The sequence below is a fragment of the Pieris rapae genome, chromosome 16, assembly GCF_905147795.1.
Source record: "Pieris rapae chromosome 16, ilPieRapa1.1, whole genome shotgun sequence".
Lineage (NCBI taxonomy): Eukaryota > Metazoa > Arthropoda > Insecta > Lepidoptera > Pieridae > Pieris > Pieris rapae.
Window position 1 is genome coordinate 291,216 of NC_059524.1, and position 16,150 is coordinate 307,365.

Genomic DNA, 16,150 nt, shown 5'->3' on the forward strand with positions numbered 1-16,150 from the left:
GCCTTCTGTGCCTGACACATGTTCATTTATGGATGTGAGACACCACGCTTTCTTCGTGTTAACTGAATACTAATTATTTTAATATGAGATGATAACATCTGCATTTTCTGTATTTCAAAAGATACACTAAAATATAATTTCTTATAGGTAGATATAAAAGATGTATTTTTACCGAAAATGTTTTGCCACATTTAAGTGTTCAAAACAAACCCGTAACAAAGTTAAAAATTCGTAACTTTAAAGCGATGCGTAATTTACATTTTTCCGCTAAACTTTTATTTCCGTCCAAAGAAATAAATAAAGAGAATTGCAAAGTTAAACAAGCCAGTCTTAACAACGCGAGGCTAAATCCGATTTGCCAGCATTTGAATTTAGAATAAGACAGAATTTAAAATACATCCACCTTCATGCACCTTTGAGTGCTTTGTGCGATTGGATGTTTAAATTATGTGCATTTATTATCTATTTATTCCTTTTTAAACATTGCCTGAAAAAAATATATTTAATAAAGCTAAATTGATATTTAATATTCTTTTTGCCCATTGTAGCATAAATGATTAGTAATTACTCTAGCACTTCCTTAGTTATTTCCATCTAATAGTAAAGTTAGTAAACAAGTTTGCCACTGCGCTATAACCTTTTTAGGGTTGGGCCTAGGATTTCTGAATCTGTTTCATGATCATTTGTCTATCTAATGGGCAAGTAGACTGACACATGCCGTCGACTTCTTGACATTGACCTCAGGCTGCGTTGACCCTAAGGCAAGCCGGTTTGTTGCACAGCCGGGGTTAGAACCTACGATATCAGGGAGAGATCTTTATTGCAGATATAAAATAATATCCAATAGATTACACTTCAGTGTGAACCGATTATTTTGTGTCATAGAAGTTAAGAGAAAAGGCACTGTAAGAATCCGGATAAAGAGAGATATTTCACTTCAGAGATTAAATTTCGTTACTCAGTATAATAAGAGAAAAATATTAAGTTGGAGGATTTTGTATATCTTTCAAAATTTAAGACAAAAGGAAAAGTATTTTTTTTTTATTTATTATTTATTATATTTTGTTATTACCTTCAAACTCTTAATAAGTTTCTTAAGATTTTATAAATAAAATGAATGCAATGCTTTAGTAGTACAGAAAGAGCCCAACATTTTACACCCGAACCCAGTAACGCACCCACAACCTCAGAATATCTTTAAGACCATGACAGTCAATCGATCTCCTTTCTGCATTCAATAAATAAACCCTACGAAGACCCTTTCGGCCACGGATAGAATGCAATCCCTTCGCTCATTTTCACTCATATTTTATAAGCAATATAAACCAAATAAAGTAAATAAAACCGTATTTTAATAACTGGTGTAAATTAAAATCTTAAGATAGGATATTGGCACAGCTGAAATGTCATTTTCATACAAATGTATATCCATAATTCCATATACACCGATCCGACCTACCATGGACAGCTTGTATTGACAGATGGCTAATATTTTCCATTTTCCATTCCAATCCAACACTTTTATCAATATTTGGTTTAAGATTTTTCTCTCAGATGGTCAAAAATGGATTGATATTGGTTATTGGGTTTAGGAGTTAGTAGTCTAAGTGAAAAGACTGAATTGCCCATACAGAGATCATTGCAATGGATCATTGCAGACACCGTTTACTTACCTGAGTCTGTGAAGATGTAAGTGATAGATCTTTATTTATTATAATAATTATAAAGCCTTTACTTATTATACTATCTTATAAAATAAATAAACAAAAAATATTACTCGGAAAATACATTCGCATCAATCAACAAAATATTGTTGATAAGTTGCTGACGTTAACCAAGCGCAAGTAATTTAAAAGCATCAGGTGGACTGGACCTTGTTAGACCTTTCAAAAAATTTGAATAAAGACCGCCAACCCTTTCTAACCCTCAATAAATTTACCTTTATTGAAATCCATTTTCTCTATTTACGTAGTCTATTGACTAAATGATACTACACTACCACCCGGTGAACTTCATATCACCTTTTTATATTTTTGTGAAAATTAAGTACAAAAAAAGACTAAAACACAAATTTCTGAACGCATCTACATACGACATTTTTTATCTATAAAAGCAATTTAGCCAGACAAACGAACAGCATTTAACTTTTACATTCAAATATAAGTTCTCTCTTTTTAGTCGTTTTTAAGATCTTAAATTATATCTATTAAGTTCAATTAAATCTCTTTAAAACAAATGAATGTCAGCTGGTATTACTAATTCGCCCATTAAAAGAAATATTGGAAATATATATAGTAAAGATAACGAGAGATGTAAATGGTAAAGGGGAAAATTAATTTCTAATTACTATGTTTAGAATTATTTACATACTACACGTTTTTTAATGGCTTTATTGAGTTTGCCATGTTTGTGTCAAACCTACCTAAATCAAACCCCTTCCTGTCGACGAAGTGATCTGATTTTTGAAACGCTTAACTACGGTTTGACGACATTATATTTCTATACACTGGGTATCATTATAAATCCAAGATGACCGCCGCTACAAAATGCTTTATTATTATATTCAGGTTTGAATAGTATATTAGAAAAACTTTAAAATTAAAAATGGCTACCAACAAAACGACAGTTGAATTTAAGAAGGTGTAGATTACTAATGTGGCTTTGACAAATTTAAAATCTAAGCAACTATGTACTTAGTTATTTTGGATTTTACTAACACATTGTCAGAAAAATATGTCATAACGAAGCACTGAATGAACCACAAACCGTGTTTCGTGTGAAATTTGAAAATTGCAATTTAAAATAATCAAAAATTTTATAGATAAAATAAAATCATTCGGCGTGTGAAATTTCTATTAATTCTATCGCGTATCCAACGGTTTTATTTTGACAAGCATAGCCCTAGATTGATGAGGAGATTGGGGTGATTAATATTAATTTGATAACGTAATTTATAAATACATATTTAAAAAATATAATGATGTATTGATAAAATAATGTAAGAATTGATAATTATAAAAAGTAAATTTCTCACAATATCTATTTATCATATTCTCCCAAATAAATTATTATTATTATTATTATTATGGCTGGTATCGAGGACCAACCGAATTATTTTCAAGTCTAATCCGTTTAAATTAATTTTAAATTTATTATGTATTAAATTATTTTTAAATTGTTTTTTTCTGCAAATTGAAATCCTACCTAGCTTACATCTGTACCATCATTATCAGTTGATAGAATGTTTCTTTAATTTCTCACAAAATGTGTCTGTAAAATCATTGTAAATTACCACCTTTCAGCCCATTAATGTTACACCCTCGATCTGTCAAACTTTATAAAGCAAACGCCCAACAATACCGAATACACCACATAATCGGCTCGGTAATCGGAAATTCGTCTTTTTGTGTACGAAAAGCGATACAGGTGCTCCAGGGACCATGCTTCTTGGAAAACTATCAAATCGAATTGATTGTTTTATATTTATTTGTCGAATTATGCCGGTCCTTCTTAACGTCTACAATTAAATATTCAAAGTTATACAAACTAAAGTAGTTCGAATTATATTCTGATAAATTATAGTTGAAAATTCAAATAATTTAGTAAGTACAGATTTATATTTTTGTTCAGCTTACTATATGTTTATTGTTTTGGTAAGATTTGTCATTTAATTAATGTTTTATTAAACCTTTTGATAAAGCATTAATTAAATCACAAATCTATTATGTGAGTTCTTACTTCAGTCGTAAATAATTCCTAATAAAACATTAGCGCATTACATGTTAGTATATGTTTTATCCTTTTAAGTATGATCAGCACTTTAGTAAAGTGATAAAGTTAACTTGAATAAAATAAAATATTAGCAAATCAGTGAGAACATTTTCTACATAATCAAAAATGTTACCTTTCAAATGCATGGTCACCATAAATATGATCAATATAATGTCTCAACAAATAGCGGCCGTTCGGTTCCCGTACAAAGCTCCAATTCAAACATTCTCTGCCGCGTCACCTCTATAACCGATTACGTTTTCTTCAATATATTACATTCAACTGTAAAAAAGGGATATGTACGAATGTCCAATTAAACTACGTATAAATATAAATATTACTAAAAACATTTTATAGATGAATAAGTACATGCAAAAGCAGTATATATTATATACATACAAAAATGACATGATTTTTTAATTCTTTTTTTCGGCAGTCTATGTTTAAATTTGCAATCTCAGACCATTTTAATAAACTGGCATGTTTTGCGGCTTTTACTACTATTATTATTATTAATATTAAACAGTATTATCAAAAATAATAAAGATCTGACTACAACAACACTCTTTTTAGCATTTTAACTGGTCTGAGAGAAGTCATGGACAGCTGCTGTTGTAGCACCAATTGAAATAGTTTAAACTGACGTCTGCGGTGCGTATCTGCCGTACGGGCTATATAAAATTTTCCCTTCTCTAAAAGCAACGTTTTCGTAACTCCATGTTATTCAAAAAATAGTCAAATCACGTCGATTAGCGTCCGTGCTGTATAAGCGTTATTGTTGTCACCACAAAGGCTGCCCCAACTCAACACCAAGTACTCACAAAACCCGCCCTATTTAAGGCTTACTTCATAATAACACAACACAGTTTACTCGGGAAATTTACATGAAAAACTTGTTTTCCATACGAAATTTATAATTCGTTATTTTGAAAAACACAAATTTTAATATTATAAATAAGTGTAAGATGAATCAAACCGAACCTCTGGACCTATCAAAAAAGAAATCAAGTGTGCAAATTGTCGACTACAGATTTCTATGCGGCCTAAATGATCACCTCCTGAAACTCTACGAACGGACTAATAAGGTTGAGAAATCGTGCCTCAAAGTTACTAAAAGTGTATTGCCATGTGAAGTATGTTTGAAGACCTTTGACCGACCATCACTTTTGAAGCGGCATATGAGGACTCATACAGGTATGGGGAAACAAATTTTTCAAGTAAATATATGTGAAGTAACATTTCTTCTGCGTTGTAAATCAAATAAAGACACAAAAAAGGGCTGTCAAAAATATAATTAAAAAAGGCCAGAAATTATTGTGAACTTAGTAATCGCCACTGTAACTTACTATCGAAATCAAGTAAAGAAATTTCTTAACGTCATATTAATAACTCTGCTCCGCCGGCAGGCTGCGCTCTTAAATATCAGTAATATACTTCCGGAGTAGTTGTCGCCCGGGCCCGACGGGAGACGCCGTGCCCATCAAAACTAGCTTAAGTAAATGAAGTTCATAAAGTTTAGTTTTCATAGAACTTTCAAAAAAGGGAGCTAAGACACTCCCTTGCTGCTCAGCTTATTAGCCACAGATCTGCGTGATCGGGTGGTTGATTGAGGAGGCTATTGAGAGGAAGGGAGCAAACGGGCAGGAGGCTCACCTGAGTCTAAGTGACACCTCCTGCCATGAATACTCTCAATGCCAGAGGGCTCACGAGTGCGTTGCCGGCCTTTTAAGAATTGGTACGTTCTTTTCTTGAAGGACCCTAAGTCGAATTGGTTTGGAAATACTTAATTGAGTAGCTGCTTCCACAAAGTGGTGTTGCAGTTGTGGAACGGCGGACGTCGAGGTGATACGGTCCTATATAAAAATCGTTATATTCTTTGTTTTCAATGAAACTGTAACTAACTGTGTAATTATAATTGAAGTCTTCTTATTCTTTGTAGTCTTCATTACTGAAAGTCTAGACTGTATTTAAAAGCCTTAATCGGCCTTGAGCCCACACCGCTTCATCCTCCGCTTGTAGGACTAGGGACATGAGTGCTATAATTGTTTTAATTTTGATGAACAATAGGTTCGATCGACCCCAACTTCAACTGCCTTCACTCCATCTTACTAGTTTGTCACCAGTTCTCTCCTGGCAACGTTAGTCTAGTACTTAAATTATTAATCATTCTACGTTTTTACGTTAAATAAAACCTATTTGCAGGCGAAAAACCCCATGTATGCAACATATGCGGAAAAGGCTTCAGTACATCCAGTTCACTGAACACGCACCGCAGGATACATACAGGTATATATCGAATTTTGCTTACATAATTTTTCCTGGCGCTAACAATTTCTTTGCTTGTTATTATATTCAAATATCAAATGGGAGGTGAATATGGGAGATTTTACTACTTTCAAAGCGCTGTAAGTTTTTTTTCTAAGTTTTTTGAATGAATGGTAACCGAATATATAAAATTTAGAGTTAAACTCTTAACCGTAAATTAAATTTAAATTATAGTAAATGTTTTTTCTTTAGGAGAGAAGCCACACAAATGTCCGGAATGCGGAAAATGTTTCACCGCAAGCTCCAATCTCTACTATCATCGGATGACACACACGAAGGTAAAAATGTATAAGATATATTACATTAAACCAACCCAGAATCAAGAACCTACCACACGGGGATTTAACGCATCTAGGTAACATTGTATTAAGAAATTCATTACGAAGTAGAATACTTTCTATGTTTTATATTTTTCTTCTTACAGTGTGTAAAAAGCAAGGTCACGCTCAATTTTATATATGAAGACATATTATTTTATCTACATGTGCGAATTAAATAGTAGATTAATTTAACGTCACTTTAAATATAATTTTGTTCCAGAACAAGCCCCACAAATGTGGAATATGTCCACGTTCCTTCCCAACGCCAGGAGAGCTACGGTCACATCTATCCTGTCATAGACAAATCGATCAACCTGTCGATGAACGAGTCGGCACACGGATTTGGCCTTTTATTTCTCCATTCAAGAATTCGAATTATTAATAATCCTTGATTGAATGATCTATATCAGTCATATTTTTAATAGGTTTAACAAATTTATTATTTGAGGTGGTAATGCAAGTTACAAATACAAATAAAAATAAAAGGGCGCGTGCTTAAACATTTCTATAAACATTAAATTGTATTAATTATATTTGGTTTTAAATTATTAGCGTTACCGGGTTCACGAAAATTGTGTTTTTGAAGCTTATGTAGATGTTTACTGCGAGATTTTATTAAACAATGCTTTGTAAAGAGTAGATTTAAAAACCAAACTATATGGCAAAGACAATTATTATTGTTATTTATACTAATTGTTTTATTTAATTGGTGTCTGCATGAATTAGTGCCGCAACAACGCTACTACATGTGTTTGAACATAATGTCAATATTCGATAGTTTTCGTTTGTTATTTAATTTATAACAATTGTTTGCTTCAGTGTGTATACACTCACGTTGTTTTTGTTCAAAGCAATTTTTAAAAATGTAAATTTTGGAAATGTGTAATGTCATTAACTATATTATTTAACTGTCTTCGATTTTTTGGTTAAAAACGAAATATGATTTATCAAAATAAAAACATCAAAGATTTGTCAAGATTACTTACCTTTTTAGATGAGGTATATCATATGTATATACCTCATCTAAAAAGAGGTATTATCCTCAAAATACGAGGACCTCTGAACCGATTTAGATGAGCATGACCTGTTCCCTAAGTTCATAAATACCTAGATATCAATTTTCCATTCCTAGAAATTTGCAAGCAAACATCCTTTTATGAAACCTACTAGATCTTCAAATTTTATTCAATTTCAAAAATGAAAAGTTACTTATAGAGCAAAAAGACAAATTAATTTTTGAATTAAGGTTAAAAGTTCCATTGCAACGTAATAGAAAAATATATTTTATCCCTATATTAGATAGGAATTAAGTATAAAAGAATTAAGTATAGAAGAATGACTTATAGAAGAATTAAGTAAAAAAGAATAAGTATAGAATAATTAAGTATAGAAGAATTATGGGGAGATTTTAAAATAACATACACATACATATTCAACTGTTTTAATAGTCATAACAATAATTATAATTTCGCTTTTTTAACATCATCATCGTCACTCCCTTCACGTTTCCTCTTCTCCGTGCCGACTGCATCTTCATTAACATCGTCACAAACGTCATTCGCATCACTTTTGACAGTATCAGCTTTGTGGTAGTCATTCTGCTGGGCCTGAGTCTCCGACGAGGTGTCGACGCGCAGCAGCTCCCGGAGGGCCATGGTCGCGTAGCAGCTGGTCGGCAACGTCATGTCTATCAGGAGCGCTTTGTATTTCCCATCTGGAATATTTATTTTATTATTATTAAAGTATTGTTTACAGCTTCTTTAAATAAAAAATGAATTAAACGAATTTAGAAGTGAAACGAACCCTCGACGTGCGCAGGCTCAGGGCGTCCCTTCAAGAGGTCCAGGTCGGAGAGCTGAAGGTCCGCGAGAGGCTCGGAATACCTGAGGCTGCGCCAGCTCACCTCCTTGGCTCGCACCACTGCGTTGCGATATCCGCCGCACACGCTGTACGACCTGCAATTCATTTATTTCCCTAGTTATTTTTTACATTGAAATTGAAATTTAATTACTGTAATAAATATACAAAACCATCTCACAAACATCAAAAACGAATTAGGTATTAATTAGTATTGTCTTTTATTAACATAACTTTTACACATTTAAAGAAAAACACTTTTTTACGGATTATAGTTATGTATAATTGTATTTAAACTTATAATTATTTAGACATAATTTTAAATTTAACGTCGCTTAAATTAATAATCCGTCAAAAGGTGTTTTTCTTTAAATAGGTATTAATTAGTTAAATGTATATACAATCTTTTTCTATATGTTATGTATTTCATCTTTGGCTTTATCTTTAGCGTATTGTTTTTTATTATAAAGATCGGAAGAGTATGAATAAAGTTTACCAGTATCGACACATAGATGGCGCTATTCGCAAGATTTTCCAAAATATAGAAAACTTATAAAAAAATCTAAAAAATAATACTCACTTATTGCTGTTCTTCATGTCCAGATCGAGGCCGTCCGCCTTCAGCAGCTCCTCATAGTAATCCTTCATGTTGGGCGAATACACTACACTATGTCCCGGCAGCGGCAGGACTATGTCAAAAATACTATATTTTCCGCTGTCTTTGTCCTCTTGAGTTACAACTTTCACTTTGGACAATTTCTTCGGTACACTTTGTTTTACTTGTTTTTCTTCGCTTTCCTCTTCCGGGACCTCGTCATCTATTTCTAACGGCTCTGTAATAGGGCTCTGTATTAGAATACGATGTCGTTATTTCGATCCAGGGAATTCCTTACGGAAAAGGTTATTTCCAATTGGATGGGTGTATCTATCTTTACCTTTTGAAACTAAAAAAAATATTATCGAATCGAACCTGGAAACTAAAGTCGAAACTAAAATCGAAACTGGACAAAAAGTTATAAATATAATATCAAACATTTTCACAATTCTTTGAAAAGTGGAAGATCAGCTGTACAAACCGAAACAAATATATATTATAAGCAGAAACTGAACAGAGGGCAGTAGGTGGTTTCGATCCCCACCCGCTTACTATAAAAGAAAGGCCTCAGTGTGCCACGCGAGCATTTTTCCGGCTGAGCTAAGCTCGCCAAACAGCCCGTGCTGAGCTGTAAAGGCCCTTAAGGCCAACAGCGAGATTCCATAAAAAAAAAAAAAAAAAAAAAAAAAAAGCCACGCGAGCATTCGCTGCCCGGTCGTTGACTAGAAAGGTGGTTGGTTTTGAAGCCGCGTACTGTGAACTCGTTCCATGTTATTTCTATTCGGTGTGATTTTGAGTTATTGTTTTTAGAATATCTAAAGTTGTGTTGTTTTGTTTGCATAAGTCACATTTAAGATAATTTTAGTGTGATTTTGAAATTATCGCGTTTTCTTAGTTTGTTCATAAAATAACTTCTTAGGTTATTTCGAATTGTTTTATTTTTTTTATTAAATTATCGAAGTGATAATTGTTGCTAAAAATATAACCAGGAATCAGAGCCACGACCATATACTAAATAAATCTGACCTTCTTCCACACTATCTTCGGAGACGAGATCCCCCACCTGGGGCGTGGGGCCGAGGGTCTGCAATCTCCGCGAAACCACTTTGTTCCAGATCAGAGATTGGTACGAGTGCACGTAGAGCAGACGCGTGTTCCGCGGCACCTGAAAGCGACGAGTTCGGTTTCCAATAGTCTAACACATATATTTCCATACAATTATATAGTATGTTTGTATGTATAATTGAACAAAGTACTAGGTGTCACTAGGCTACCACATTATCTTTTTAAATAGGTATCCCTCAAACAAGTTGATTAAGCAAAAAAAATTTTTTTTCAGGAAACATAAAAGAACGTATGCTAATATTACTAGTATACTACGTACATTACATATTCAAATATATATGTATAACAAATAAAAGCTATTTTTTATATATAAAAAAATAGTGCAATGATTCACTCCGCGCGAAAGAAGTAAACCTTCGTAATGTGGCAATGAAAATAGGAAACAATTCTCTGTCACTTTCTATTTAAACGTTAAACGTTTAACGCAACCGTGTTGAAAGTCGCATTGGAAGTTTCACTGCAATATATAAATTTACATTTCAGTAAATTTCCTAATAACACTTGAAAGCAAAAGTTTAATGATTGTTTCAGTTTTTAAACATAATGTTATTTTGAAGAATGTCTAGAACGTAATAATGAATTACCACTCTTTTCGCGGAATTTATACGACGTTAGTGAAACCTGTAGCATTAACTTTTATGGGGTATCTATTGGGTAAAATTACAATCTAAACTAAAACTATCTTCACAAAAAAACTTCCGCAGAGTATAGAGACCTTTGCAATCTTTATTATAAAATGTTTTGCAAAAATTCTCAAAAAATACACATCCAGAGAAGTCAAAATTGAGAAAACATAAAACAGTTGAACAGCGCTTTATGACGTTCCCCAGAATAAGCGTAATATGTATGTATATTTTATTATGAAATTTCTTAACTAATACACATCAGTTAAGAAATTTCCTAACATATATACAGCCAAAACCGTTTACGACGATATCGTTTGGAACATACCGCTTTAAATAATGACCAAATACAAAGATCCAGCTGAATTATATTGTATTACTGGTTAAACTGCTGTTACGACTATAGAGTTATTACGACAAAATATGATATGTTATTTTTATTCATAGACGAGTGGAGGCCTGACTTCTCGCCCCACCTACGCTCTACGCTCACTGCATTAGGACGTATATTACTATTTCTTGCAGAAATCCTCCATTCACCTTTAAATGAATTTAAGGAAATTAAATTTAATTTAATTCTACAAAAACTGGACATTCCATAATGAGATGCATTACTCTCCCTGCTGCGAAAATTTGGAGGGTCAGTAAGGGTCGGTGTAAAATGTCGGTTTCACCTTATCCAACGCTTTGGCGAAATCCTTCGGGTGATGAGCCAGCTCCGCGATGAGCCGGCCCTCGGCCACCGCGTGGTCCAGGCGATAGGGCAGCTTGGCCGACGCCGCCTTCGCCCCCCACGTCTCGTACTGCACGAGGGCCTCTTCCAGGGGCCCCGCCCGGGGCTTCAGGATGCATTTTACGGCCTATATTTAATGTAGAGGAAATTTTTTTTTTAAATGTATTTTCACGATTTAAACGCTTTAGAAGCTTCCACTACAAATAGAAGTATTTCGGAGTAAGGCAGGAAATGTTCTAATTTAGTCAATTGACCTTTGTATTTTATTGCTACTTTGAGATTTTGCTCATAATAATTTTAAATTTGATTTGATTTGTTTTGTTATTATTAAATTATATCCTAAATTAAAGTAATAACTTAAGGAAAGAAAGAACGACTATTGATCTTATTAGTCGGACCAAAGTGCAGTGCAATCGGGAAACGCGACAGAGTTCTTTATGAGGATTCGGTAAAGCATCGTGATGAATAGACATCGGACCGAGTTGGGTCGAAGAGATTAGTACTCAGAAGTAAGATGCCTTGAACCCTCTACTCTTAGTAATGGCTAAAGTGCCGTGTGGAGTGTTAAAAGGAAACAACTGAAAATTAAATATAGTACCATTCATATTTGTATCTTTAGTGTTCGCACTCTACTCACATGACGTCCACTAAAGCCACTATTATAATATTTCTCCGACTCACATATGTAATTTAAAAAAATCCCAAATCATACAAATCGAAAAATAAAATGTTTATTATGAGTAAAAAACATTTTTTGCTCCTTTGATCTTGTCCCCACATATCTAGATTTGACGTTGACAGACATCAACATACAAAACAAATCAATTCATAAATTTTATAATCAATCAGAAGATGAGATTTGAATAAGATACCTTATATGAAGAAAAATGACTTTATTACCTCTTCCAAGTTATTCTTAAGTAGATGCAACCCGATCTGCCAGGTGGGCACGCTGATGCGGGATCCGAATCGTTGCAGGCCGTAGTAGTTGATGAAGCCGTTCTCCTTCAGCAGGGAGCAGCACTTGTCTATGACCTCGTCCGATGCTGTTACGTTGCGCAAACATATTCGGAACCTGGAATTTCATATTATTTAATTTTAACCTTTAAATCAATACTTCTATCATCACGTGTATGATAAAGCCATTAATCAAATGATATCTCAAAATTTCTATATAGTAAGTAATAGTTATATATATTATATGTGAAATGATAATCCTGAAATTTAGTACGGTTTTGTTATTAAAACACCTCACCTATTGCCCTTGAGCATGCCCAGCCTGAGATGCACATCGCTGAAGGTGAAGTTGCCCACGGTGATGTCCTGCAGGGAGCGACAAGCCGCCGCCACCTTCCGAGGATCCACCTTCCGCAGGCTGAACCACTGCGAGGTCTTCGCTCGGCGGTCCTTCGTGCCCGCGTACCCGATCACGCCCGTCTTTGCGCTGGAACTGAAATAGTGGGACCAAAAGTATTACACTCAATACTGTAAGGGCACCATGACTATGTTGTGGTGGTGGTTGGTGGAGTCAGTTTCCGCACTTAGTATTTTGTCGGTTGGGCGTAAATTGTTGATTATTTTGATTGAGATTAATGGGTAATTCCTTTTTGAATTTGAATTTTAACTTTACATCTCAAAAATCTCATCTTAAATAAAACAATTATAATTGCACTTATTGAGCTAGTCATCTGTCTCTCTTTATCACCATAAACAATATATTAAAGAAAGAGATAAAGTACTTTATTAGGATGCAACTAAATTAGTTTTTATAAACAAGAAAGTCTCCAATGCAAAAAGTGTTTCAAATCTGTAAAAAGTTATTTTTAAATGATTATTGTTTTTGGAATCTGCTGTAATTTACTTTCTTGTGATTCATAAGTTAGAAAATTATCTGTAAAAGCCCACAAAGGCAGGTATTCCATTATCATTATTATTTATTATCTACGGGAATTATGAATTAAAATATTGGTAAACATACTTCAATCTTAGACTCTTGATAATGCGAGAGGCAGCCTCCATTGTGTCACAGTTTTCTTTGTAAACTATGAATTGTACATATTCTCCAGGCCACAACCATTTAACACGATTGTCAATACGAACTGAAATTGTAAATTAAAGTTGAATTTGATTATAAAGATTTAAACATTGTGATTTTACATTTTAGCCTTTGGTCAAGTATGTTTATTCCACTCACATACCTGTGCTTTATTTAAGGTCGTGAAACAAAATAGTTTTGCTTGATGGTAATAAATGACCGTCACATTAAATAAAACAGATATAGTTTAATGTTTGCGACCATGGGCAACCAGCTAATAGAAACTGTAAATAAACATTACTATGTAATAGGCTATAGGAATAACTAATTATTTAAATTTTATAAGCTATAATTTGTAATTTTAAAATAATTTACTCAAAGGGTCACACTATATAATATACTGTTAACATTATAAACAACACAAACCTCCTTTCCTATATTTTTCAAAGCTGCAATACTTCTTATCATTATCAGTGACAGTGCTGCCCACTATGCTGTCCCCAAATGCCTTTTTCACAGCATCATGTATCTTGGTGCGTTCCTCCTTGGACTTGCCTGTTACATCTACCTAGATAATAAAAACATATATAAAATAAATTTAGTACTGATATGACTATCAGTTAATTCTCACTAGCAATCATACTTAATAATAAATGTTTATATAGACATTTCTCTTCTGACTTATATAAATTTGACACCAAAGACAGGTATATTTCAGATTATATATATATATAATTATGTATAATTCAGAGAGCTTTAACTTACTTTTATTGTTTCAAAAACCGGTCCATTGCTTAGTGTCAGATCATTTATTTTGTCCCAAGTTTCCATAGGCAAAATTTCTAAATTATACTTGTTAAGAAGCAGATCCTCATCCTCCACCACTTGTCCATCATCAGGTGGCTCTGGGACTGAGGTATCCGTCAATTTTGCTATTTCCCCCTTTTCATTTATTTCTGAGACTTGGAAATCTGAAAATCTATGAATAATTTAAAAGTTCATTAATACCCAATTCAACACTATTTAAATAATTATAAAACAAACTATAAAATTTAAATTATTTTGAACTGCGTCAGGAAATGTACATTTTTTTATTATGATAGAATATAAAAAAACTCAACAAGTTACACAAATGACAAATATTTGATGGTTGGTCATGAGTTTGTCTTGTGTCGTCTCCATTACCATGAGATGTACTTAATAGAATCACTCCTACCTAGATTTAATAATGCCATTGAATCCCTCGTGTTTACTAATATATTCAGTCACACCAATGTCTTTTTCAGTCAGTACTTTAGACGGTGTATCTCGCTTCCATTTTCTTGTATTAGTATCATAATTACGGCTGTTGTCAGTAAAACTACGACCATAAGGTCGCCGGGAACCTCTAAAACCTCTATATGGTCCTCGACCTCTAGGTTTTCTGTAATAACTACCCTGAAACCCCCTTGACGACATCGTGAATATTTAACCTTAATTTTACCTATATCTGAGGTATGTTTGTAAACAATTTTTTTATAAATCAGTTCTCTATTACATTCTAGGCAAAAATTAAACTTCGCATTAATTTAAAAAAAGTTAGGTAAAGTTTGGTTAATATAGAATTTTATAATTTACATCTGAAATTTGACAATTGGCTTGATGAATTTTAATTTTAGAGGCAAATTTTAGATCATAGAAAGGCAGCGATTTGGCATCATTGGTGGATTTTCCCAAATTTAGGGGGAATTATCATAACCTGGGACTTATTAGAGGCTAGCGTTCTACATATTTTATTGATGCACATTATACAAAAATTCTTTTATTCTTAATAAACTGACGATTATATACAATTCATATTAAGTCTAGAACGCAGGAACAAACAAAACCAAATATAAACTCTCAGTGTGGCTATAATTATTTAAATATCAAAATGCAGCATCATAAATCTAAATTTTATACTTACTGTTCTATACCACTTCAATGTATCTTTTATTTCAATCTGAAATTACCTCTCAAACCCTAAACTAAACACTAAAAAGATGAAGGGTTTTTAAGCAATATATTGGTTCTAGGAGTAATGCACTTACGTAGGAGTTGACATAACTGAAGACAGGATCTCTAAGTCTTATCACAGCCATGTAAGGTACTCGTAGCCGTGTAATGTCGGCGAAAGCTATACTGAGGGAGTCACAACGTAAACATATTAATCAAATTACGAGGGCATATCGTCTCTCGTGATAAGCCGGTATCCCGCCGTAGCCTGGAAACCAGTGCCTTTGGGAGATATTTTTTGGAGAAAAGTCAGCCGTTCTCCAAGCCAGGAGTGGCGGTTTTGACCGAATCCTGGAGGGAGTCAAGGTCTGGAAGGAGAATTATCGCCGCTTAATTTTGCAAGTATGGGGGAACAAATGAATGTCAGTTTGGTCTACAAACTGTTGATCTTATCTGTCCATTTTTAAAACACTGGATGCATCCACGGATATACTGTTTTCATATTCGCTATTCAGCTACAATGAACAATCTAGCCGACTTATTAAGTTTAGTTCATTTTTTCTCCGCGACACGACGGTGGCGCAAACACTACCTCATTGATGCTTGCCGAGAGAATTAGGGGAAATAATGGCAATTGTAAATATTATATCACCTTTTGATGTCAATATATTATATTAAACACTTATTCAAACTTGTTTCGTCTTGTCTTGTCTCGTAATAAACAGACTAGACTAGAAGACTTCTGCACTTCTGGGTCATGACGGAATATACTGAAAACAGAACCTTAAGACA

The 16,150-nt window shown here is 33.6% G+C and overlaps 2 protein-coding genes across 2 annotated transcripts; one reads left to right on the forward strand and one right to left on the reverse strand.

The window, feature by feature from the left end:
* The first annotated feature begins 4,736 nt into the window (after nt 1–4,736).
* LOC110997390 (zinc finger protein 723-like) lies at nt 4,737–6,858 on the forward strand. Its single transcript, XM_045631759.1, has 4 exons — nt 4,737–4,965; nt 5,974–6,057; nt 6,289–6,374; nt 6,637–6,858. Exons 1-4 carry the CDS (start codon nt 4,737–4,739, stop codon nt 6,796–6,798), a joined length of 561 nt encoding a protein of 186 aa, XP_045487715.1. The 3' UTR covers nt 6,799–6,858.
* Nucleotides 6,859–7,843: 985 nt separating this feature from the next.
* Nucleotides 7,844–15,016, reverse strand: LOC110997389 (pseudouridylate synthase 7 homolog). The gene is made up of 11 exons (XM_022265529.2): nt 14,601–15,016; nt 14,150–14,363; nt 13,811–13,952; nt 13,328–13,448; nt 12,605–12,799; nt 12,250–12,424; nt 11,291–11,476; nt 9,895–10,033; nt 8,854–9,106; nt 8,220–8,371; nt 7,844–8,130 (listed from the first exon to the last, which is right to left on the reverse strand). Exons 1-11 carry the CDS (start codon nt 14,840–14,842, stop codon nt 7,877–7,879), a joined length of 2,073 nt encoding a protein of 690 aa, XP_022121221.2. The 5' UTR covers nt 14,843–15,016; the 3' UTR covers nt 7,844–7,876.
* Nucleotides 15,017–16,150: the final 1,134 nt, after the last annotated feature.